At 37.5% G+C, this 21446-nt stretch overlaps 1 protein-coding gene and 1 pseudogene across 1 annotated transcript in view; both read right to left on the bottom strand.

The window, feature by feature from the left end:
• CORIN (corin, serine peptidase) overlaps positions 1–21446 on the bottom strand; it is a 263664-nt gene that overhangs the window by 167896 nt on the left and 74322 nt on the right. Inside the window, exon 5 of the mRNA XM_044224366.1 lies at positions 14503–14710. Within this exon, the coding sequence (XP_044080301.1) occupies positions 14503–14710 (208 nt within the window). The remainder of the gene's footprint in view (positions 1–14502; positions 14711–21446) is intronic.
• Positions 1618–3782, bottom strand: LOC122889638 (annotated as a pseudogene).

Genomic DNA, 21446 nt, shown 5'->3' with positions numbered 1-21446 from the left:
CAGCACTCTGCACAAGTAAAGAGTTGGATTCGGCTATCAGAATACTATTTTAGAACTGATGATTATTTTAAATTGACGTGTGAAGTGCATTTGGTGTTAGAAGTTCCTAACACATTTCGATAGAAGTTCAAGTAGAGTACTGTAACATCATCTCTGTATTTGTTGAAACAAATACATATAAATAGATATATAAATAATTCTAGTATATAGTGATAGTGAAGCTTTTATGGTATTTTCACCAGAAAGGACATTCTAAAATAACCAACCAAAAAAAGTGGTAGATTTTACCTATGTGACTTTTAAAAAATTCTTATTTAAATTCAATTTAGTTAACATATACTGTATTATTAGTTTCAGGGGTATAATTTCATGATTCATCAGTTGCATATAACACCTGAGGCTCATTCCATCAAGTGCCCTCTTTATTGCCCATCACTCATTACCTCATCTTCCACCCACCTCCCCTCTAGCAACCCAGTTTTTTCCCTAGAGTTAAGAGTCTCTTATAGTTTGACTCCCTCTCTGATTTTTATTGTATTTTAATTTTCCTTCCCTCCCCCATGTTCATCTGTTTTGTTTCTTAAATTCCACATATGAGTGAAAGAAATCATATAGTATTTTTCTTTCACTGACTGACTGATTTCACTTAGCCTAGTACCCTCTAGCTCAACATCATCCACATCATTGCAAATAGCAAGATTTCATTCTTTTTGGTGGCTGGGTAATATTCCATTGTATATACCTATATAATTTTCAGTGAATTTATCTACTAAAATTGTTTGCTTTATTTACCAAAAAAATTACAGGTTTTTTTGTCTTACTGTGCCCTTTGACCAACATCTTCCCATTTCTCCCCAAATTTATAAAAAGGTTCTGATAAAGATATAACGTTAAAATTACTGAACGAGTAATTCAAATATTCCTAAGATCTCCATTCAGAATCTCACATTGCATTTAGTTATCACTTTTTATTTTTGGCACATAAACTAAACTTTAAATATACTAGAAGAGCTTAGGATTTAAAATTCTTTTACCATTAAAAATAGTAAAAAAGAATCTCTATGGCAGGCAAACTCTAAGACGGTCTCAATGACCACCGCCTCCTAATATTCAGGCTCAGTGTAAGCCTCTCCTTCCCCTTGAATATCAGTCAGCCTAGAGACTTGCTTGCAACCAATACAAGGTAATGAGATGTCACATCTGTCATTAGGGTACATAAAATTATGATTTCTCTATTGCTAGCAGACTCTCTCCCTTATTGGATTTGATGAACCAAGTTGCCATATTGTGGGACCCACATGATGGCAAGGGCTTAAGAGTAGCCTCTGGCCAACAACCAGCTAGAAACAGACCCTTAATCCAACAACTCTTGAGGAACTAAAATTCTTCCAACACGATTCAGATAAGACCCCCCCCCACCCTGGCTAATACCTTGATTGTACCTATATGACAGACCCTAAAGCAAAGAAACCACATAAGTCATTCCCAGATTGAAGATCCACAGAAACTATGGGATAATAGATGTGTATGGTGTCATTTATTTGTTTGTTTATTTAATCATGTTGTATTATCTTTAATTAAGTATAAAGACTTTCAATCATGTCACCGAAAGACCCTTTATCTACTGTTCTGTTTGGCCACTAGTCTCTTGTCTCTCTCTTCAGCAATGGTGAGGCAGATACTCTTTCCACAGGGAAGGGAAATCTATGGTTTGCTGCTTTTATCAACAACAAAAATGTCAGAGAGCTGAGGGGCAAAGCTGTTGCTTTTGGCATCTTCCACAAGAACTATGTCAAAAGAACCAGGGTGTCTCTCTCTGTTGGTGATCACAGCAATTTTTCCCAGGTTAGCACCATTGGTCTAACAGATTAACAGTGTCAAACTTGATGAAATTAGTAATCTTTCCAAATCAGTCTAAATGGTGTCATTCACCTTCATAAGTGAGAGGTTCAGAATAGTGGGTAATGCAAGCATCACAGGTCACCAGATGAGGTTTTCCTTCCCTCACAACCTGCAAAGATCTTTCTCACTTTACACAATTTATACCTGGCCTCCTCAGGTGTAATCCTATGAATAGCAAAGCAATCCTTGGTGTCACAGATCAAATGGAAATTCTTCCCAGTCTTGTCAATGCTGATGACTTCCAAAAAACCCAGAAGGATAGGTTATATATCAATATGGGCTATATAAATGCTGTATACAGATCTTCTTTACTTCATCTCCTGTTAGGGCATACTTAGGTCTGTTCCCTAAGGAAATGATGAGAGGGAGACATTCTTTCAGCTTATGGGGACCAGTTGATGGACGAGGGGCAAACACACCCACTCAGTTTATCCAGCAACCTATGCTTTGGAACTGCTACATGCTTTGGATGCTTCCTGGGACCATGAACTGTGGCTCTGCTAAACACAGGAAGAGCTAGATGTGCACTATTATAAGCTATGAAATTTTTGGTAATTTGTTAAGCAATAGTAAGTAACTAATACATTTTTCTTTGATATATCACTTGGTCAGAAATATACTATGGAGTTAGATGTGTTCATTAACAAAACGCATACAATCATTTTTAAAAAAACACATTCCTAAATTTTCTTTGTTAGGCTGAGCTGTTCAGTGGACAATGCTCACAAAGTCATAGTCACAGACAGCTCCCAGAGCTGCAGACCTTTTTCATGAGAAGAATGTTAATGCTGGAAAAGTCTTGCAAGTTAATTGATACCTATTTCCTCCTTTTGCCTTGTGAAGAAACCAAAACCTAAAGAAAAAAAAGATCTCATAGTTCGATACTATGACTCCAGCCCAGTGTTCCAAAATGTGTCACCTAGTTGGCCTACTTTCATAAACATGAGCCACAGGTCACACAGGAATAAATCCACAAATGACACAGGAGCATGACTTCATCACCACTGCTGGAAAACACAAAAGTAACAGATGGCTTGTTTTCTCTTTGATGGACCAACAGTATCAACTTCCTATGCCAGGACATTTTGTTGGCCTCAAGAGACCATAAGAGCTGTGATTTAGGTGGGGTATGACAGAGGTAGGAAAGAGGTTTCTTTGGTTTCCAGCTTCACTAGACATGGAGTTGGAAAAGTGTAGAAGAGAATGTTTACACGTCACTGTCCCACATCAAAAGAGAAATAATGGGAAATGTCAGGGAGTTCAGGGGGTCTGAAGCTCTGCTAAAGCAAAGGACTATGTCTGTCTTATTTTTCGTATGTAATAGCCATGGTTCCAGCAGGAAAGAAATGACCCGCTGAAGTAAGATCCCTGCAGAGCGTTGAATAAAAGGACCACGTAACAAAGGTGCTGGCAGGATTTAGAAAAACCAGCAAGGAGTAGTGTACTATACTGAGGTTCTGTTAGCACCCAATGTTAAGGAACAAGGCAAAGGGCAGTTATTGGAATTTCGAGAAAACCCTACGGAGAAGGCTGGTAGGAGCTACAGATTCTCATAGGGAAATGCAGGCAACCCATGCAGAAGTCAGCAGTTTGGTTTTTTTCAGGGAGCCAGTTTACTAGCAAACCACTTGATGAAAGTATAACTCATGTCATCTCTTACAGAAGAAAAAAATGTTCTTAACTCCTCTGAAAGGAATAGTATTGTCCTGCACTTCTTGAACCAGATAAAGACATGACGTCAATATTAATTCAACCCCCGTCCCTACCACCACCACGGCCCCCACTCCTCCTTTGATATACATGATCTTCTTGGTGGTAATACTATCTTCCCAAGTCCCACGCCCAAAAACCTTTACCTCACACTCAACTTCAGCATTCATATGCGATTAATCACTAGGTGCTGCTAATTTTACTTCTTAAAATTTCCAAAATAGGTTTTTTCTCACCCCATTTTATATCCTAGTAAAATTAAACTAGTTGCCATTCCCCTAATATATGCTAGATCTAGTATGTTACTCTGCCTGAAGATGCCTTCCTATTCCACCTTCTCTATGGGGCAAACTTCTATTCATCCTCTAAAATCAATTCGCTGTTACCTCCTCCCTGGGAGTGGACTTCTCTAATAATGCCACATGGAAAGAGTTCTTCCTCTATGTCTCTGCTACTCCCACAATTTGAAAACTTATCACACTGTACAATAATTTAATTATTTTCATGTCTCGTTTCCTGTTATGCTGAGTTCCTTGAAGGCAGAACTTTATTTTATTCACCTCTCCATCCCCAGCATCAAACTATGCACCTGGCACGTTGTAGGTGCCAATAAATGCTTGCTAAAGGCATAAATAAATTGGAAATACCAACAGATGTCCAGGTCTCCCTCATCTCCTGGATTCTTATATCCTCACAGATCTCGGTGATGTTTTGCTGAACAGCACTTGGCTGAGAACTGCGCCTCTTGCCATCACACCCCCATTCTCTCAATGCTCTCCAACTCCTTGCTACATTTTTTTGCATTGCACTCATCACTGTCTGATATACTACTATTTATTTATTTTAATTTTTTATTTGTTACCTATTTATTTGCTTGTTTCCCTTCAATGTAATAAAAGTTCTATGAGGTCAAGGATCTCATTTTGTTTGTGGCCTTATACCTAGTATGAACAGTCAGCAAATATTTGTTGACAAAATAAAGGGATCACATGCAGGGGCTAATTCAGTGGCCTGCTTGGAATAAAGCTGTCAGCAAAGTTGGGAGCAGAACCATCACTACCCAGCTCTCAACTTATATGGATTATACAAGAGCTCTTGCTGGCCCTGCTCCTGTGATTTCCTCCCCCATTAGGTCAACAAATTTTACATGTGCTGTTCAATCTTGAAATAATTCTCATGGAAGAGGAAAATGTCAGTAAAATTGTAATGGATAAAAACTCTACAGATTAAGTGTCTTGTTTATATGCCAATAGTAAGGGGTCACCCTTAAAATAGAAAAACAAGGAAATACCAACAGATAAACACAGCTTGAATTAAGATGAGTGTGAATAATGTAAAACCACACAACCACCACTGAAAGGGAATATAAAATTCCTCAAAACTTGTAATCAACACAGTCCTGATTCTCATGAATACTTGGCATACTACCAGGGCCCATGAGATAGAGGATTAACAAATCACAGAAAAAACTTGCAATTGTTAAATTATTTTTGCAGCTGTTTTGATTTTTTGTATGTCATGAAATGATGCCTTACATATGGATCTTCAAATGAATTGAACCAGAAATATTAAATCTACATTTTAGTCACATCCACATAATACCAATGAATTATTGGGGAGAAAAGTAAACAAATGACTCCAGTGATCTTGATGAAATGTGTGTGCTTGAGACACTGTCAGTGATGGGACAGGGCATTGTCAGAAAGAGCTGAGCTGTCATGACCTGGTTCTCTAGCTTTATGTCTTTGCAGTCAAATGCTCTACCACTGAGCTATACCCCCTCCAGCTTTATGCCTTTGTAAAATAAAAGTAATATGAGCCATCTGACTATATCTTACCCATACTTGGTGCTATTTTGGCTCATAAAATGAAGTTACTTATCATTTAATATTTTATGAATAATGCCAAAAGCAGACTAGGTTAACCACTAGATTAGTATTGCAGAATAGACTAGATTAACTGACATTGAAAAGGAAACAGTCATACAATTGACTATCTCAACAGCCATGTAGTCAACACTAGTTTGGCTAAAAAAGCCTGCTGCTTCCTAGTTCATTGATAAACTCAGAGAAGGAGGTGGCAAATGGCTTTCAGAATATTTATTTGGTAAAAGTAATAAAGCTTTTCTTTATTTATTTGACTACTGACTGATATAAATTTTTAAAATTATAATTCTGAAAAAAAATGTTAATTCTGTAATGTTTCCATTCATTCCCAAATGTGACACAACAGAGTTCTTGGGACATAGATAAAATCTTTAGTAAAATAAATTAGCAGTATATAATTATTCTTCACTTAGGAAAAGATAATAAAATAAGCCTATGCTGACTTGGTATAATGAATGATTATTTCAAAAAATTGTTTTAAAGCAAACTATATTTTCCAATTAACTTTTTTTTTAAAGATTTTATTTATTTATTTGACAGAGAGAAATCACAAGTAGATGGAGAGGCAGGCAGAGAGAGAGAGAGGAAAGCAGGCTCCCTGCTGAGCAGAGAGCCCGATGCGGGACTCGATCCCAGGACCCTGAGATCATGACCTGAGCTGAAGGCAGCGGCTTAACCCACTGAGCCACCCAGGCGCCCCTCCAATTAACTTTTAAGATGATTTCAGGCTTACATTTATGCAGGAGATTGGCCCATGCTGTCTTATAAAATAACACATTTAAGAACACAGTAAGCCCTCCAAAATTATATTAGAAGCAGATAAATTTTACTCTCTTATTAAAACAGTCAGTAAAATTTAATTCAGAAATGGCATGGGAATACAATGCTGTGCAGTAGTAGAAACTGTGAGTATAAACTGGATGATTTTAGAATGTTTTAGATGTTTTTTAGATGATTTTAGAATGTTTTAGAATTCTAGTATAGCCAATATTTTTTAATCATTGCAGTAATAATTTTGATAACCATCTTGATTATTCACCTAGAGGTCATATCAGTAATATGGCCATCTTTAGTAATATGAAGGAGTCAGAACAGGAAGACCATATCATCTGTATATTTAAAATGACAAGGAATTTTTACTGTAACTTTAAATAATGGGGATTGGAGTATGGGCTCACTTTTTCCTCAGGAAACTCTGCTGCTTCTAAGAGGAAGCCTAGGGCATTTATGAAACGTGAGCAAATTGTGCCTTCCAAAAGGCAATTTTTAATATCATTTGTTCCTTTTAGCATTTTTTCTTCTTCCCTAGGGATTGGAACAAAAATTGGCCTAGAACTTTTATTTGCCTATCAAGATTTTAACAAAAGCAAAAGTTTAAAAGATGAACATAAATTGAATGGAAGTTAGCAACATAGCAGAATTCCAACGTTGATTTATTATCAAAATCTTAGAAGCAAAAATCAAAGACACTACACAAAAAAAAAAAAACAACCAACCAAAAACCCAAAAGTGCAGGCCAATATTGCTGATGAACATGGATATAAAGATCTTCAACTGAAGTATTAGGAAACCACATTCAATAATACATTAGAAGGACCATTTACCATGTTCAAGTGGAATTTTTTCTAGGGATACAAAGATATTTCAGTTGATTTGCAAATCAATCAATATTATACACTGTATCAACAAAACAAAAAAAATCATATGATCATCTCAATAGATGTGGAAAAGCATTGAACAATATTCAACATCTAAAATTCAACTATGAACAAAGTGTTCATACCTCAGCATAATAAAGACCATATATAAAAAACCCACTGCCAACATCATACCCGATGATTAAAAAACTGAAAGTTTTTCCTATAAAATCAGGAACAAAATAAGTATGTTCACTTTCACCCTTCTGTTAAAAATAATACTGGAAGTCCCAGCCACAGCAATCAGAAAAGAAAAAGAAATAAGAGGCATCCATATTGGTAAGGAAGAAGTTAAGTTGCTGCTATTTGCAGATGATATACTATATATAGAAAATCCTAGAGTCCACCAAAGAACTATTTAAAGTAATAAGTGAAGTCAGAAAAACTACAGAAATCAGAAATCAGCAGTGTTTCTATACACTAATAACAAAGTAGCAGAAAAAGCAATCAAGAAGACAATTCTATTTACAATTGCGCCAAAAATAATAAAATACTTCAGAAAAAAACTTAATTAAGGAGGTGGAAGAGTACAGACTCTGAAAACTATAAAACACTGATGAAAGATTTGAAGACGACACAAGCAAATGGAAAGATATTCTGTTCATGGATTGGAAGAATTAATATTGTTAAGATGTCTATTCTACCCAGAGCAATACCCTGTCAAAATACCAAGACATTTTTTTGCAGAACTGGATCAAATAATACTAAAATTTATATAGAACCACAAAAGACCTCAAATAGTCAAAGCAATTTTGAGAAATAAGAACAAAGCTTGTAAGTATCACAATTCCAAACCTCAAGATAAACTACAAAGCTATAGTAATCAAAATAGTAGGGTACCAGGCAAAAAATAGACACATCGATAAATGAAACAGAACACAGAGTCAAAAATAAACCTACAGGAGCATCTGGGTGGCTCAGTGGGTTAAAGCCTCTGCCTTCAGCTTAGGTCATGATCCCAGGGTGCTGGGATCGAGCCCTGCATCAGGCTCTCTGCTCACCAGAGAACCTGCTTCCTCCTCTCTCTGCCTGCCTCTCTGCCTACTTGTGATCTCTGTCTGTCAAATAAATAAGTAAAATCTTTTTTAAAAAAAGGAATAAACCCACAGTTTTATGGTCAACTAATCTATGACTAAGGAGGCAAGAATACACAATAAAGAAAAGACAGTCTCTTGAAAAAATGGTGTTGAGAAAACTGTACAGCTGCATGAAAAAGAATGAAACTGGACCACTTTCTTTTTATCATCCACAAAAATAAACTCTGGGGTGCCTGGGTGGCTCAGCCAGTTAAACATCCAACTCTTGGTTTCAGCTTAGGTCATGATCTTGGGGTCATGAGATTGAGCCCCACATCGGGCTCTGCACTCAGTGGGGAGTCTGCTTAAGATTCTTTCCCTCTACCCCTACCCTACTCAAGCTTGCTTATTCACTCTTTCATTCTCTCTCTCTCTCCAAAATAAATAAAAAATCTTTTAAAAAAATAAATGAACTCAAATTGGATTAAAGCCCTAAATGTGAAATTTGAAGCCATAAAATTCCTAGAAGAAAATATAGGAAGTAATTTTGTTGATACTAGCCATAGAATCATTTTCCTTCCTGAAGCAAGAGAAACAAAAGCAAAATTAAACTATTGGGACTACACCAAAATAAAAAGCTTTTACACAGTGAAAAAAACTATCAACAAAACAAAAAGGCAATTTATTGAATGGGAGAAGATATTTCCAAATGATATATCTATAAGGGGTTAATATCCAAAATATATAAAGAACTTACACAACTCTACACAAAAAAATGGGCAGAGGACCTGAATAGATATTTTTCTAAAGAAGACATATGGATGACCAACGGACATATGAAATGAATGCTCAACATTACTGTCCAGGTTTAGAAGGTAGGAAGAATAGGGGAAAAATGCAAATCTTTCAATTCTGAAAGAAGTAATGAAGTTTCTATCCTCCCAGAAAATTACTTATCACCATTGACTACTATATTAATTTTAGTAAGTTACTATTAATTGGGGAATTTACTCTGCTATATAGTGTAGTCCATGTATGGGCACTTTACATAAATCATTCTGTTTAAGACACACAAATGCAGCCTATGAAGGGGGTAGTATCTCTCTCATTATAGAGATGAGTAAACAGAGGGTCCGAAGGCTAAGTAAAATGCCCAAGGCAATTGGCAGAGCTACAATTTGAATTAGGTTTCATCTATCCTGAACTTTCCAATGCCTTTTTTTTTTTTAAGATTTTATTTATTTGAGAGAGAGAGAGAGAGAGAAAGAGCAGGAGGCTAAAGGGATAGGAACAGTGGACTCTCCACTAAGCAGGGAGCCCCATGTGGGTCTTAATCCCAGGACACCCGGACCACGTCCTGAGCTTAAAACAAACCCTCAACTGACTGAGGCACCCAGAAGCACCTCAAGTGCTTTCTCTGTAGTTGCCAGATTAAATTTTCTAATTTCCAGTGAATACTTATTTAGGAAAAAGCATAGCATTTTTTAAGAAGCTCATTTGTAGAAACCTGTTGGATCCCTATCACAATCCTACAGGGGTTAAATACATTACAAACTGTCCTGTAGTTTCTAGGTTTGAAATACAATCTTTAATCTCCAGTAATCTGGCTAAATAAAGAATTTTTATTTCATTTCCACAGCTATTAAGAATTCTGTGAAGGACCTAATGAAAAATCAATAGTCCAGAGGAGGAAAAAAAATCAATAGCAAACAAGTCAAGTTTTTAATGTTAAGGACTTATTTCCTGAGCACTGAGTTTCTCTGCAAAGTATTAGAAGCCACAGGTGGGGTGACCATCATCCCACATTAGCAGGTCTCCTGGGTGTCCTCTAGAAGCAAAACTAGACCTTCTGAGCCAAACTGACCCCCTTTCAGTTTTGATAATGTTATAGGTCCATTATTTAAACAACTTGGGTATAAGTGATCATTACATATCAAAAGCATGTGGCTATAATACCAGTCTTCTCTTCCAGAGACCTTAATTGTGTCTGGTGTGTCAAAAAGCCATCCAGAAACCACTGTCATTCTCCTGGCCCAGGAATGGTGGATGTCTCTCTAGCTACCTGCTGATATTTTCAAGCTACTGCTTCTAACCCATATATTTTTAAGGCCCTCCAAATGGTTCATTCACTAGATCTCTATAGTTTGAGATAAATTTCACTGAATCCATATAAATTATGTACCACTTCAGTTAGTCTATGTTATAGTAGTCTATGATACACACACTTATTTTTTTAAAAGATTTTATTTATTTATTTGACAGAGAGAGCTCACAAGTAGGCAGAGAGGCAGGCAGGGTTGGGGGCGGGGGGGGCAGGCTGAGAGAGCCCGATGTGGGGCTTGATCTCAGGACCTTGGGATCACAACCCAGCCCAAAGGCAGAGGCCTGAGCCTCCCAGGCACCCTGATACACATACTTATTAACAGCAACTCTCATCTAACAAAACGGTTAAAGTTTATTGTTATAAAATGTAGTTAATGAGCATTTGAGGTCTCAAATGGGCAGGTAAAAAACTATGCTATTTCTATATCCCACTAGATCTTTTAATTAATTATTTATTTATTTATTTTAAAGGATTTATTTGTTTGTTTACTTATTTATTTATTTATGTGGCAGAGAGAGAGAGCACAAGTAAGGGGAGCAGCAGGCAGAGGGGGAGGGAGAAACAGGCTCCTCACTGAGGAAGGGAGCCTGATGTCAGGTTCTATCCCAGGACCCTGGGATCATGAATGGGAGCCAAAAGCAGACGCTTAATCCACTGAGCCACCCAGGTGCCCCCACTAGATCTTTTTAAACTGAGGTTTAAATATTACTAAGTAGCTACTTCGTTTAGGATGGAATATAAGCAATTTTCCATTATTTGAATAGTTAGAGAAAATTAGTATAATGGATGATCGAAAATAGTGAAATATAAGAAAACTGTATTTGAACTATTTTCTACAATACACTTTATCTTTATGATCCTACTTTGTTTACTAAATTTAGCTTCTGGTTTCCATGTACACACTAAATGACAGCATGGAGCACTGGTCTGGAAGCATAATTATAAAATTAAATATAATAATAAATGTAACAATAAAAAATAGGGTAAGTCCCCAATGTATATCTAAAAAGTGACTATAAATCATCATTATAACAGGAAATGGAAAACATTTCCATGAGACCATTTTTTCAGGATGAAGTAGGTTGGGAGAAAAACAAATTTTACCTAAAAGTGCCCTGAAGACTAGGAGGAGCTTAACTAGAATTTCACAACTGATTTAAGTGAGAGTGAAGGTTGAGTTATATTAAGAAGGATGACCAGGGGCGCCCGAGTGGCTCAGTGGGTTAAGCCTCTGCTCTTCAGCTCTGGTCATGGTCTCAGGATCTTGGGACCGAGCCTCACATTAGGCTTCCTGCTCAGTGGGGAGCCTGCTTCCCTCTCTCTCTGCCTGCCTCTCTGCCTACTTGTGATCTCTGTCTGTCAAATAAATAAACAAAATATTAAAAAAAAGAAGAAGAAGAAGAAGAAGAACGATGACCAAAATGAATTCAGGGTCTTCAAGAAGATTTCTTTCATTGTTTCATTTATGGACCCATATGACTCCATAGAGAAATTCAAGAAAAGAGAATTAAGTGAAAATGTTTGAAATTAAGGAGAAGTGGAACAAGAATCCAACTCAAATGGCCTTGAGTATTCGACCTAATTTTCTTTTAATCCATATGGTATTCTGCATTTTTTTTTGCAGCCTTTCAATATTTAGCGTATGTTAGGAATACTATTTATGATCTTTATTTCAGTTGTACTACCTCTCCTCAACCTACGATTTGACAGCCATTGCTAACATTGCTTGAGCTCTTCATAAAAGCCAGGTACCCTCTGTCATTTGATCCTCACATGAACTTGGCTTGTAAAATCTCCATTTTACAAGGGAGAAGGCTGGGACACATGGCTCCATAGCCTGCTTTCTCAACCACTGCTGCGTGTTGAATGGAGGGACCCCAAAATGATATGTCTGCGTCCTGATTGCTGGAACCTGTGAATATTACCTTATTTGGAAAAAAAGGTTGTTGTGGGCATAATTAAGTTAAGAGCCCTGAGATCAGCATTCAGATGATCAGATCATCTTGGGCTACCTAGACCAATGACAAGTGTCCTCACAAGCGAAGGAGACACACAGAGAAGGTTATGTGAAGATGAAGGAAGAGCGTCGGGTGACCAAAGGTCAAGGAAAGCCTGAAACCACCAGAAGCTGGCGAAGGGAGAAAATGACTTCTACACCCTCAAAACCCCCTGAGGGAGCACAGCCCTCTCAGATTTTAGACCTCTAGTTTCTAGAACTATGAGAGAACAAATGTCTAAGTCACTCAGCTTATAGTAATTGGTTGCAGCAGCTCTAGAAAAATATTATAACCATCATGTCTTACTGCCACTGTTCATCTCTTGTTACCATGAAAGCATGCTTTGCATATGATTCTTTCTAGTGAAATGTTTTCCTCAAAGCAGTATCTGCTCATAGTTCTTTACTTACTTCTCTAACAAACAATCTACTGTTTCTATTTTACACAGATTTTCTTCTGCGGAAATGCAGGCTTTCCCTAGTGAAAACAATAAATGCCTTTTTCCTGTTCAAAACATATTTTATATACTAATTAAAATAAAAATGGAAACTACTTGCACTTGAAAACGAATTTCATTCCAACATCCTTATTCTGAAAATTCCCTAACATTTTAATTCAGAAAATAATTGATGTTTTATGTGCTTATGTACTTAACACACATTTTAAAGAAGTTTTTAAAAGATTTTTTAAATGTATTAATTTATTTGAGAGAAAGAGAGAGATCACAAGTAGGCAGAGAGGCAGGCAGAGAGAGAGGGGGAAGCAGGCTCCCCACGGAGCAGAGAGCCCAATGCAGGGCTCAATCCCAGGACCCTGAGATCATGACCTGAGCCGAAGGCAGCGGCTTAACCCACTGAGCCACCCAGGCACCCCGAAGTTTTTTAAATGTATACTTAGTAAACTTAAAAATTCTATAACATACTTTTCATTGATTTACTCTTATTGAAAATTATTATTTCAGTATAATAATATAATATTGAAATTATGTTATTTCAATAAGGTGAGATGGTCAAAAAGTCAAACTTCCAGTTCTCTTGGAGATGTAATATACAATATGGTGACTATATTATATATTCAGAAGTTGCTAAGAGAGTTGATTTTAAAAGTTCTTATTACAAGAAAAAGAAAACTTACAGCTATGTGTGGTGATGGATGTTAATTAAACTTATTGTGATGATCATTTGGAAATATATCAAAATATTGAATTATTATGTGGTGCACCTGAAACTGATTTAAAACGCTGTACATCAATTTTATCTCCAAAAACAAAAGAGCTTATAAGACACATCCATAAGCACACTCACTCACAAGTTCCTTTCCCCACCCAAACTAAGAAAATCCTTTTTAATTGTATTTGATATTATACTAGACCTTCTCTGTTTGTCCCTCTGCATCTACCCCTCCCCCTCCTCACCCTGTTCTGAGTTCCAGTGTTGACCATAAGAACCACCCAGCATCCCACCTATACCTGTTTCAGAGGATGAGATTTGGGATTTTGGACCCAGTAATATTTGGATGAGATTTCTGATCTCACCTGTTGTGTTCCCATCAATAACACACCCTTGCCCAATGGCTGTTGGTAAAATCAGATGGTGGGAAGCCCTTGCAGTTGGGAGGGCAGGAGTAGAGTGAGGTCAGAGGATTTATGTCTTCTCTCTCCTGCAGTGCTTACATGTTGGCTCGCAGTGGATGGGCTCCTCGGCCTAGGCTTACAGGACTTGGCTGGTTGGAAGACCCCTTACCCATAGCTACACCTCTTGCCACCTGGCTGTCTGCCCTTTTCCCCCTCCAGGTCTTGTGTGGTGGAAATGCATCCCTTCATGAGACTCTGGTGCCTCCCATCATTGATTTGGTCTCTTAACTTGTCCATACCTCTATAAATCTTCTCTTAAATAAACTCTTTTCCGTCACCCCTTTGAGTGTGCTGTCTTCTGCCAGACCCTCACTGCAGCAGCTACCCCACTGATTGCCTCCATCTCACATCCAGAATAATTTCTCCCCAGAAATAAAAGCATTCCAGGTCTTCATCAAAAAATTCCAGTTTGAAAGAATTACAACTGGCTATGACTGGTATGGGATATTTTCTCCTTGAACAAAAATAAACAGTGGTAGCCCGGGATGATTTCATTCCTCTCAGACACCTCTGCAACAACTGACTCCTATCATGGCATGATTTTGATTCCAAAATACCTGTCATCACCATCACCAACACACTCGGGGAAGGCAAGGCTACAGCCAAAAAGCATGATATGTTGATAGCAGCTGAGGCGATGGAGGTACATGAAGAACTTGAGGAACTTCTCCACTTCCATGTTTTTGACAATCGAGAAGAAGGGTGTTAGCGTGGTTTGGTAGGGCAGCATCTGACACTGGCTGTGGGTGATGTTCACACAGGCACCTGGGAAGTCAAGATAATTTCAGTTAGAAGCAGATACATCAGAATGATATGTTTACAGACTCATTCAATATAACAGACTGACATGTTCATAAGATAAAGTATTCTGTAAGAGTGCTTATAGATATAAAATCTGATACACACAGATGTACAAATAAGTGTGTGTGTGTGTCTGTGCTTATGACAATGAAATAAAGCTACTAATACTCACAAAGGAATAATATCTGTGTCCTGAGCAAATATAGAGAAAAATACACTCTCATACTTGGCTGATGGACACATAAGTTAGCAAATACTATTTTGGATCGCAGCTAGGCAAAACAATGATTGATCGATTGATCGATCTATCTATCTATATAACATTGCCCTGCCTAAAATAAAAGGTAATAAAAGTAATAAATAAATAAATATATATAGAGAGATATATCTCTCTCTCTCTTTCTCTATATATATATCTAGGCAGGGCAATGTTATATATATATATATATATATATATATATGCTTCAAATGCATATCCTTTTGCACTGTAAAATTTCTAAAAATATCCTAAGAAAATAAATAATCATGATTGTGAATATGGATTTATTTACAGGGATCATCATCTCCACACAGTTTATGGTTTTGAAAAGATACAAATCACCTAAACATTCACTGATAGGAATTGGTTTCAAATACTTTGAATACTTAGAACAACAGAATACTTAGCTGTATGAGAGAGGTTTTAGGAGATAATTCAGTCACAGAGAATGGTGCTTGTAAAAAATAAAAATAGCAAGTCACAAAACAATTTGTATACCAGGATTCTGTTTTTAAAAACACATGATTATTCACAGACCTGTACCCCTGGGGATAAAAATATATGTTTATAAAAAATTAAAAAATGTAAAAATATATATATAAAAAAAATGGAGAAATGAGACACCTGGAAAAAAAAACAAACACATGATTATACAAAGGTTTCCAATTTTGTCCATGCCAACAGTTCAGGGTCAGTCAGAGCCTCCAATTTCTTTTCATTTTTTTTAGGGGAAAAAAGATTTTTTTTTCATTATTATGTTATGTTAGTTACCATATAGTATATCATTAGTTTTTGAGGTAGTGTTCCATGATTCATTGATTGCATATAATACCCAGTGCTCCATGCAATACGTGCCCTCCTTAATGCCCATCACCAGGCTAACACAGCCCTCACCCCACTCCTCTCTAAAACCCTCAGCTGGTTTCCTGGAGTCCATAGTCTCTCATGGTTCATCACCCCCCCATCTCTCCCCCTTCATTTTTCCCTTCCTTCTCCTAATGTCCTCCATGCTATTCCTTATGCTCCACAAGCAAGTGAAACCATATGATAATTGACTTTCTCTGCTTGATTTATTTCATTCAGCATAATCTCCTCCAGTCCCATTCATGTTGATGCAAAAGTTGGGTATTCACCCTTTCTGATGGCTGAGTAATATTCCATTGTATATCTGGACCACATCTTCTTTATCCATTTATCTGTTGAAGGGCATCTCAGTTCTTTCCACAGTTTGGATATTGTAGACATTGCTGCTGTGAACATTGGAGTGCATGTGCCCCTTCTTTCCACTACATCTGTATCTTTGGGATAAATACCCTGTAGTGCAATTGCTGGGTCATAGGGTAGCTCTATTTTTAATTTACTGAGGCATCGCCACACTGTTTTACAAAGTGGCTGTACCAACTTGCATTCCCACCAACAATGTTAAGAGGGTTCCCCTTTCTCCACATCCTCTCCAATACTTGTTGTTTACTGTCTTGTCAATTTTTGTCATTCTAACTGGTATAAGGTGGTATTTCAATGTAGTTTTGATTTGAATTTCCATGATGGCTAACAATGATGAACATTTTTCCATGTGAGTGTTAACCATTTGTATGTCTTATTTTGAGAAGTGTCTGTTCGTGTCTTCTGCCCATTTATTGACTTACTTGTTTTGGGGGGTTGAGTTTGAGAAGTTCTTTATAGATCTTGGATATCAGCCCTTTGTCTGTCATGTCATTTGTAAATGTCTTCTTCCATTCCTCTTTGGGAATTTTGGGTTGCCTCTTTGTTTTGTTGACTGTTTCTTTTGTTCTGCAGAAGCTTTTGATCTTGATGAAGTCCCAAAAGTTCATTTTCACTTTTGTTTCCCTTACCTTTGGAAACGTGTCTTCAAAGATGTTGCTGTGGCTGATGTCAAAGAGGTTACTAAATTCTCCTTTAGGATTTTGATGGATTCCTGTCTCACACTGAAGTCTTTCATCCATTTAGAGTTTATCTTTGTGTATGGTATAAGAGAATGGTCATGTTTCATTCTTCTGTATATAGTTGTCCAATTTTCCCAGCACTATTTATTGAAGAGACTATCTTTTTTCCACTGGATATTATTTCCTGCTTTGTTGAAGGTTATCTGACCATAGGGCTGAGGGTCTATATCTGGGCTCTCTATTCTGTTCTATTGGTCTATGTGTCTGTTTTTGTGCCAATACTATGCTGTCTTGGTGATCAAAGCTTTGTAATAGAGTTTGAAATCAGGCAACGTGATACCCCCAGCTTTTTCTTTTCAACTCTTCCTTGGTGATTTGAGGTCTTTCTGGTTCCATACAAATTTTAGGATTGTTTATTCCAGCACTTTGAAAAATGCTGTTGATATTTTGATCAGGATGGTATTGAAAATATAGATTGCTCTAGGCAGCATAGACATTTTAACAATGTTTATTCTTCCGATCCATGACCATGGAATGCTTTTCCACCTTTTTGTGTCTTCTTCAATTTCTGTTATGAGTGTTCTGTAGTTCCTAGAGTATAGATCCTTTACCTATTTCATTAAGCTTATTCCCAGGCATCTTACTGTTTTTGTTGCTGTTGCAAATAGATTCTCTAATTTCTCTTTCTAGAGTTAAACTACTAGTGTATAAGAAAGCAACTGAATTCTGGTCATTGATTTTGTATCCTGCCACATTAACAAATTGCTATATTAGTTTTTAGTAATTTGGGAGTGGAGACTTTTGGGTTTTCCACATAAAGTTTCATGTCATCTGCAAAGAGAGTGACTTTTTCTTTGCCAGTTTGAATACCTTTTATTTCTTTTCGTTGTCTGATTGCTGTTGCTAGGAATTCTAGTACTATTTTGAACAGTAATGGTGAGAGTGGGCATCCTTGTGATATTTCCGATCTTAAGGAAAATGCTCTCGGCTTTTCCCCATTGGGAATGATATTTGCTGTAGGTTTTTCATAGCTGGATTTTATGAAATTGAGGAATGTTCCCTCCATCCCTGTACTCTGTAAAGTTTTAATCAGGAAAGGATGCTGTATTCTGTTAAATGCTTTTTCTGCATCAAATGAGAGGACCATGTGGTTCTTGTCTCTTCTCTATGTGTTCTATCACATTGATTGATTTGCAAATGTTGAACCACTCTTGCATCCCAGGGATAACTCCCACCTGCTCATGGTGGACCATCTTTTAATGTACTGTTGGATCCTATTAGATAGGATCTTGTTGAGAATTTTGGCATCCATATTCATCAGAGATATTGGTCTGAAATTCTCCTTTTTGGTGGGATCTTTGCCTGGTTTTGGGATCAAGGTAATGTTGGCCTCATAGAATGAGTCTGGAAGTTTTCCTTCTGTTTCTATTTTTTGAAATGGCTTCAGGAGAATAAGTATTATTTCTTCTTTGAACATTTGGTAGAGTTCCCCAAGGAATCTATCAGGTCCCAGACTCTTGTTTTTTGGGGAGGTTTTTGCTCACTGCTTCAATCTCATTACTGGTTATTGGTCTATTCAGGTTGTCAAGTTCTTCCTGTTTCACTCTTGGTGGCTTATAGGTTTCTAGGAATGCATCCATTTCTTCCAGATTGCTTAATTTATTGGCATATAGTTGTTGATAATAATTTCTGATAATTGTTTGTTTCCTTGGTGTTAGTCAAGATCTCTCCCCTTTCATTCATAATTTTATTAATTTAGGTCTTTTCTTTCTATAGATTGTCTCTATAAATTTCTGTTCTATAACACTCATGGGGTCTTTTTCCTTTTATAGAACCCCCCTTAATATTTCTAGCTTAATATTTCCTTCTTGCGGCTTAGTGGTCACATATTCTTCCGGTATCTACAGGAAGCTCTTTATCTCTCCATCCATTCTGAATGTCTGATAGCCATTTGTATGTCTTCATTGGAGAAGTGTCTGTTCATATCTTCTGCCCATTTTTTGATGTGATTATCTGTTTTGTGTGTGTTGAGTTTGAGTTCTTTATAGATCCTGGATATCAACCTTTTGTCTGTACTGTCATTTGCAAATATCTTCTCCCATTCCATGGGTTGCATTGAGATACCACCTTACACCAGTTAGAATAGCCAAAATTAGCAAGACAGGAAATAACGTGTGTTGGAGAGGATGTGGAGAAAGGGGAACCCTCTTACACTGTTGGTGGGAATGCGAGTTGGTGCAGCCACTTTGGAGAACAGTGTGGAGATTCCTCAAGAAATTAAAAATAGAGCTTCCCTATGACCCTGCCATTGCACTCCTGGGTATTTACCCCAAAGACACAGATGTCGTGAAAAGAAAGGCCATCTGTACCCCAATGTTTATAGCAGCAATGATCATGGTCGCCAAACTGTGGAAAGAACCAAGATGCCCTTCAACGGATGAACGGATAAGGAAGATGTGGTCCATATACACTATGGAGTATTATGCCTCCATCAGAAAGGATGAATACCCAACTTTTGTAGCAACATGGACGGGACTGGAAGAGATTATGCTGAGTGAAATAAGTCAAGCAGAGAGAGTCAATTATCATATGGTTTCACTTATTTGTGGAGCATAACAAATAGCATGGAGGACAAGGGGCGTTAGAGAGGAGAAGGGAATTTGGGTAAATTGGAAGGGGAGGTGAACCATGAGAGACTATGGACTCTGAAAAACAATCTGAGGGGTTTGAAGTGGCGGGGGGGGTGGGAGGTTGGGGTACCAGGTGGTGGGTATTATAGAGGGCACGGCTTGCATGGAGCACTGGGTATGGTGAAAAAATAATGAATAAAGTTTTTCTGAAAATAAATAAATTGAAAAAAGGAAAAAAAAAAAAGAAATATGGTCCCCTACTCCTCTGTTATCTTTTTTTCAGGCCTCCAGGATCAGAGAACCTCCAATTTCATTCTGTTTCATAGTTGACTCTTCTCCCAGGCACTACTACCTCCGCAGCCTCTCTTTTTCCTTCATTCCCTACATTTGAATGGTGGTTGTCATATAAATCAAAATAGTAATATGAGTGCAGGTAGTGGGATTTAGGAGGCTATTCTATTTTTATTTCCTTAATTCTGTATTCTCTTGCTGGTTTGTATAAAGATTTATTACTTTTGCTTTAAGAAGGAGATAGGAGCACCTGGATGGCTCAGTCAGTTAAGCATCTACCTTCAGCTGAAGTCATGATCCTGGAGTCCCAGGACTGAACCCCACATTGGGGGTGGGGCTGCTCAGCAGGGAGTCCTGATCCTCCCTCTGCCCCTCCCCCTACTCATGCTGTCTCTCTCTTTCCTACTCTCTCTCTCCCTCTCAGATAAATAAATAAAATATTTTTTTAAAAAGGAGATAATTAAAACTTTGGTTATTTATTTATTATTTTTTTAATTTTTTATAAACATATAATATATTTTTATCCCCAGGGGTACAGGTCTGTGAATCGCCAGGTTTACACACTTCACAGCACTCACCATAGCACATACCCTCCCCAATGTCCATAACCCCACCCCCCTTCTCCCAACCCCCCTCCCCCCAGCAACCCTCAGTTTGTTTTGTGAGATTAAGAGTCACTTATGGTAGGAGAAGAATAAATGAAACAAGATGGGATTGGGAGGGAGACAAACTTTGGTTATTTTTTAAGTAAGCTACTATTTGAACACAATCTTTAGGTTTTGGAAAGGCAGTAAAAGTATTAATTCTAATTGTGTTGAAAGGGGGGAGAAAAGCAAGAAGGGAGAGGAGCCCAATAAGAAAGGAAACATCTCCTCTGATAACTATATAATTCCAAAAGAAATAAAAAGAAAAACCTCTCCAAACCTGAGGCTGATTTCATTTTAATAAAAACAGTGTTAAAAAAATAAGGCTGCATCTCTGATAAAATAGCCAAACTAACCCTTTGATCTGTAATATAACCTATCAGAGGATTCCCAGCCTCCTCTTCTGCTTTCTTCACAGAGGTCACCTCAGACTACTTCTGATCCTCTCACTTCCTTCCCTGGTCTCCTACGTGCACTTCCTAATCTCACTTCTCTGTTTTCAAACCTCTCTGAAAACTGCCCAAACTCTGTAGGAAGTCTTTCCCCCAAATGACCAGATTGTAGCCATTAGCTCAGTCTCATACTTTGTGAAAAGACACATTTTGCCATTGTTTTTATTATCTAAGCCAAAGTGTGCTGAGCTCAGTGGGGCAGCTCAAAACACTTTCCACTTTCAAAGGCAACCAATGACATGTGGAATTTCTCTGCATGCTGGACCCTAGGATAGACTCAGTAAAGAATTTAAGGGCACAAGTCCTTTTTGGACCTCCTCAAGATACTCCTCAAGATACAAAATGGCAAAAAAAGGAATTGGAGAGGAAGAAAATCCCAATGAAAATACTCAGACCAAACCTAAATAGACACAGAGACACATGAATTCAGTCTCACGTGAAAGCTAAGGTGGGGGGTTCTGTACAAGTTTCATGAATATGACAGTCAAGTCATTCAGGGAGGGAGGTTAAAACTCATTAA

The sequence above is a fragment of the Neovison vison genome, chromosome 11, assembly GCF_020171115.1.
Source record: "Neovison vison isolate M4711 chromosome 11, ASM_NN_V1, whole genome shotgun sequence".
In the NCBI taxonomy this organism is placed as follows: Eukaryota; Metazoa; Chordata; class Mammalia; order Carnivora; family Mustelidae; genus Neogale; species Neogale vison.
This window is presented reverse-complemented; position numbering and strand designations above follow the sequence as displayed.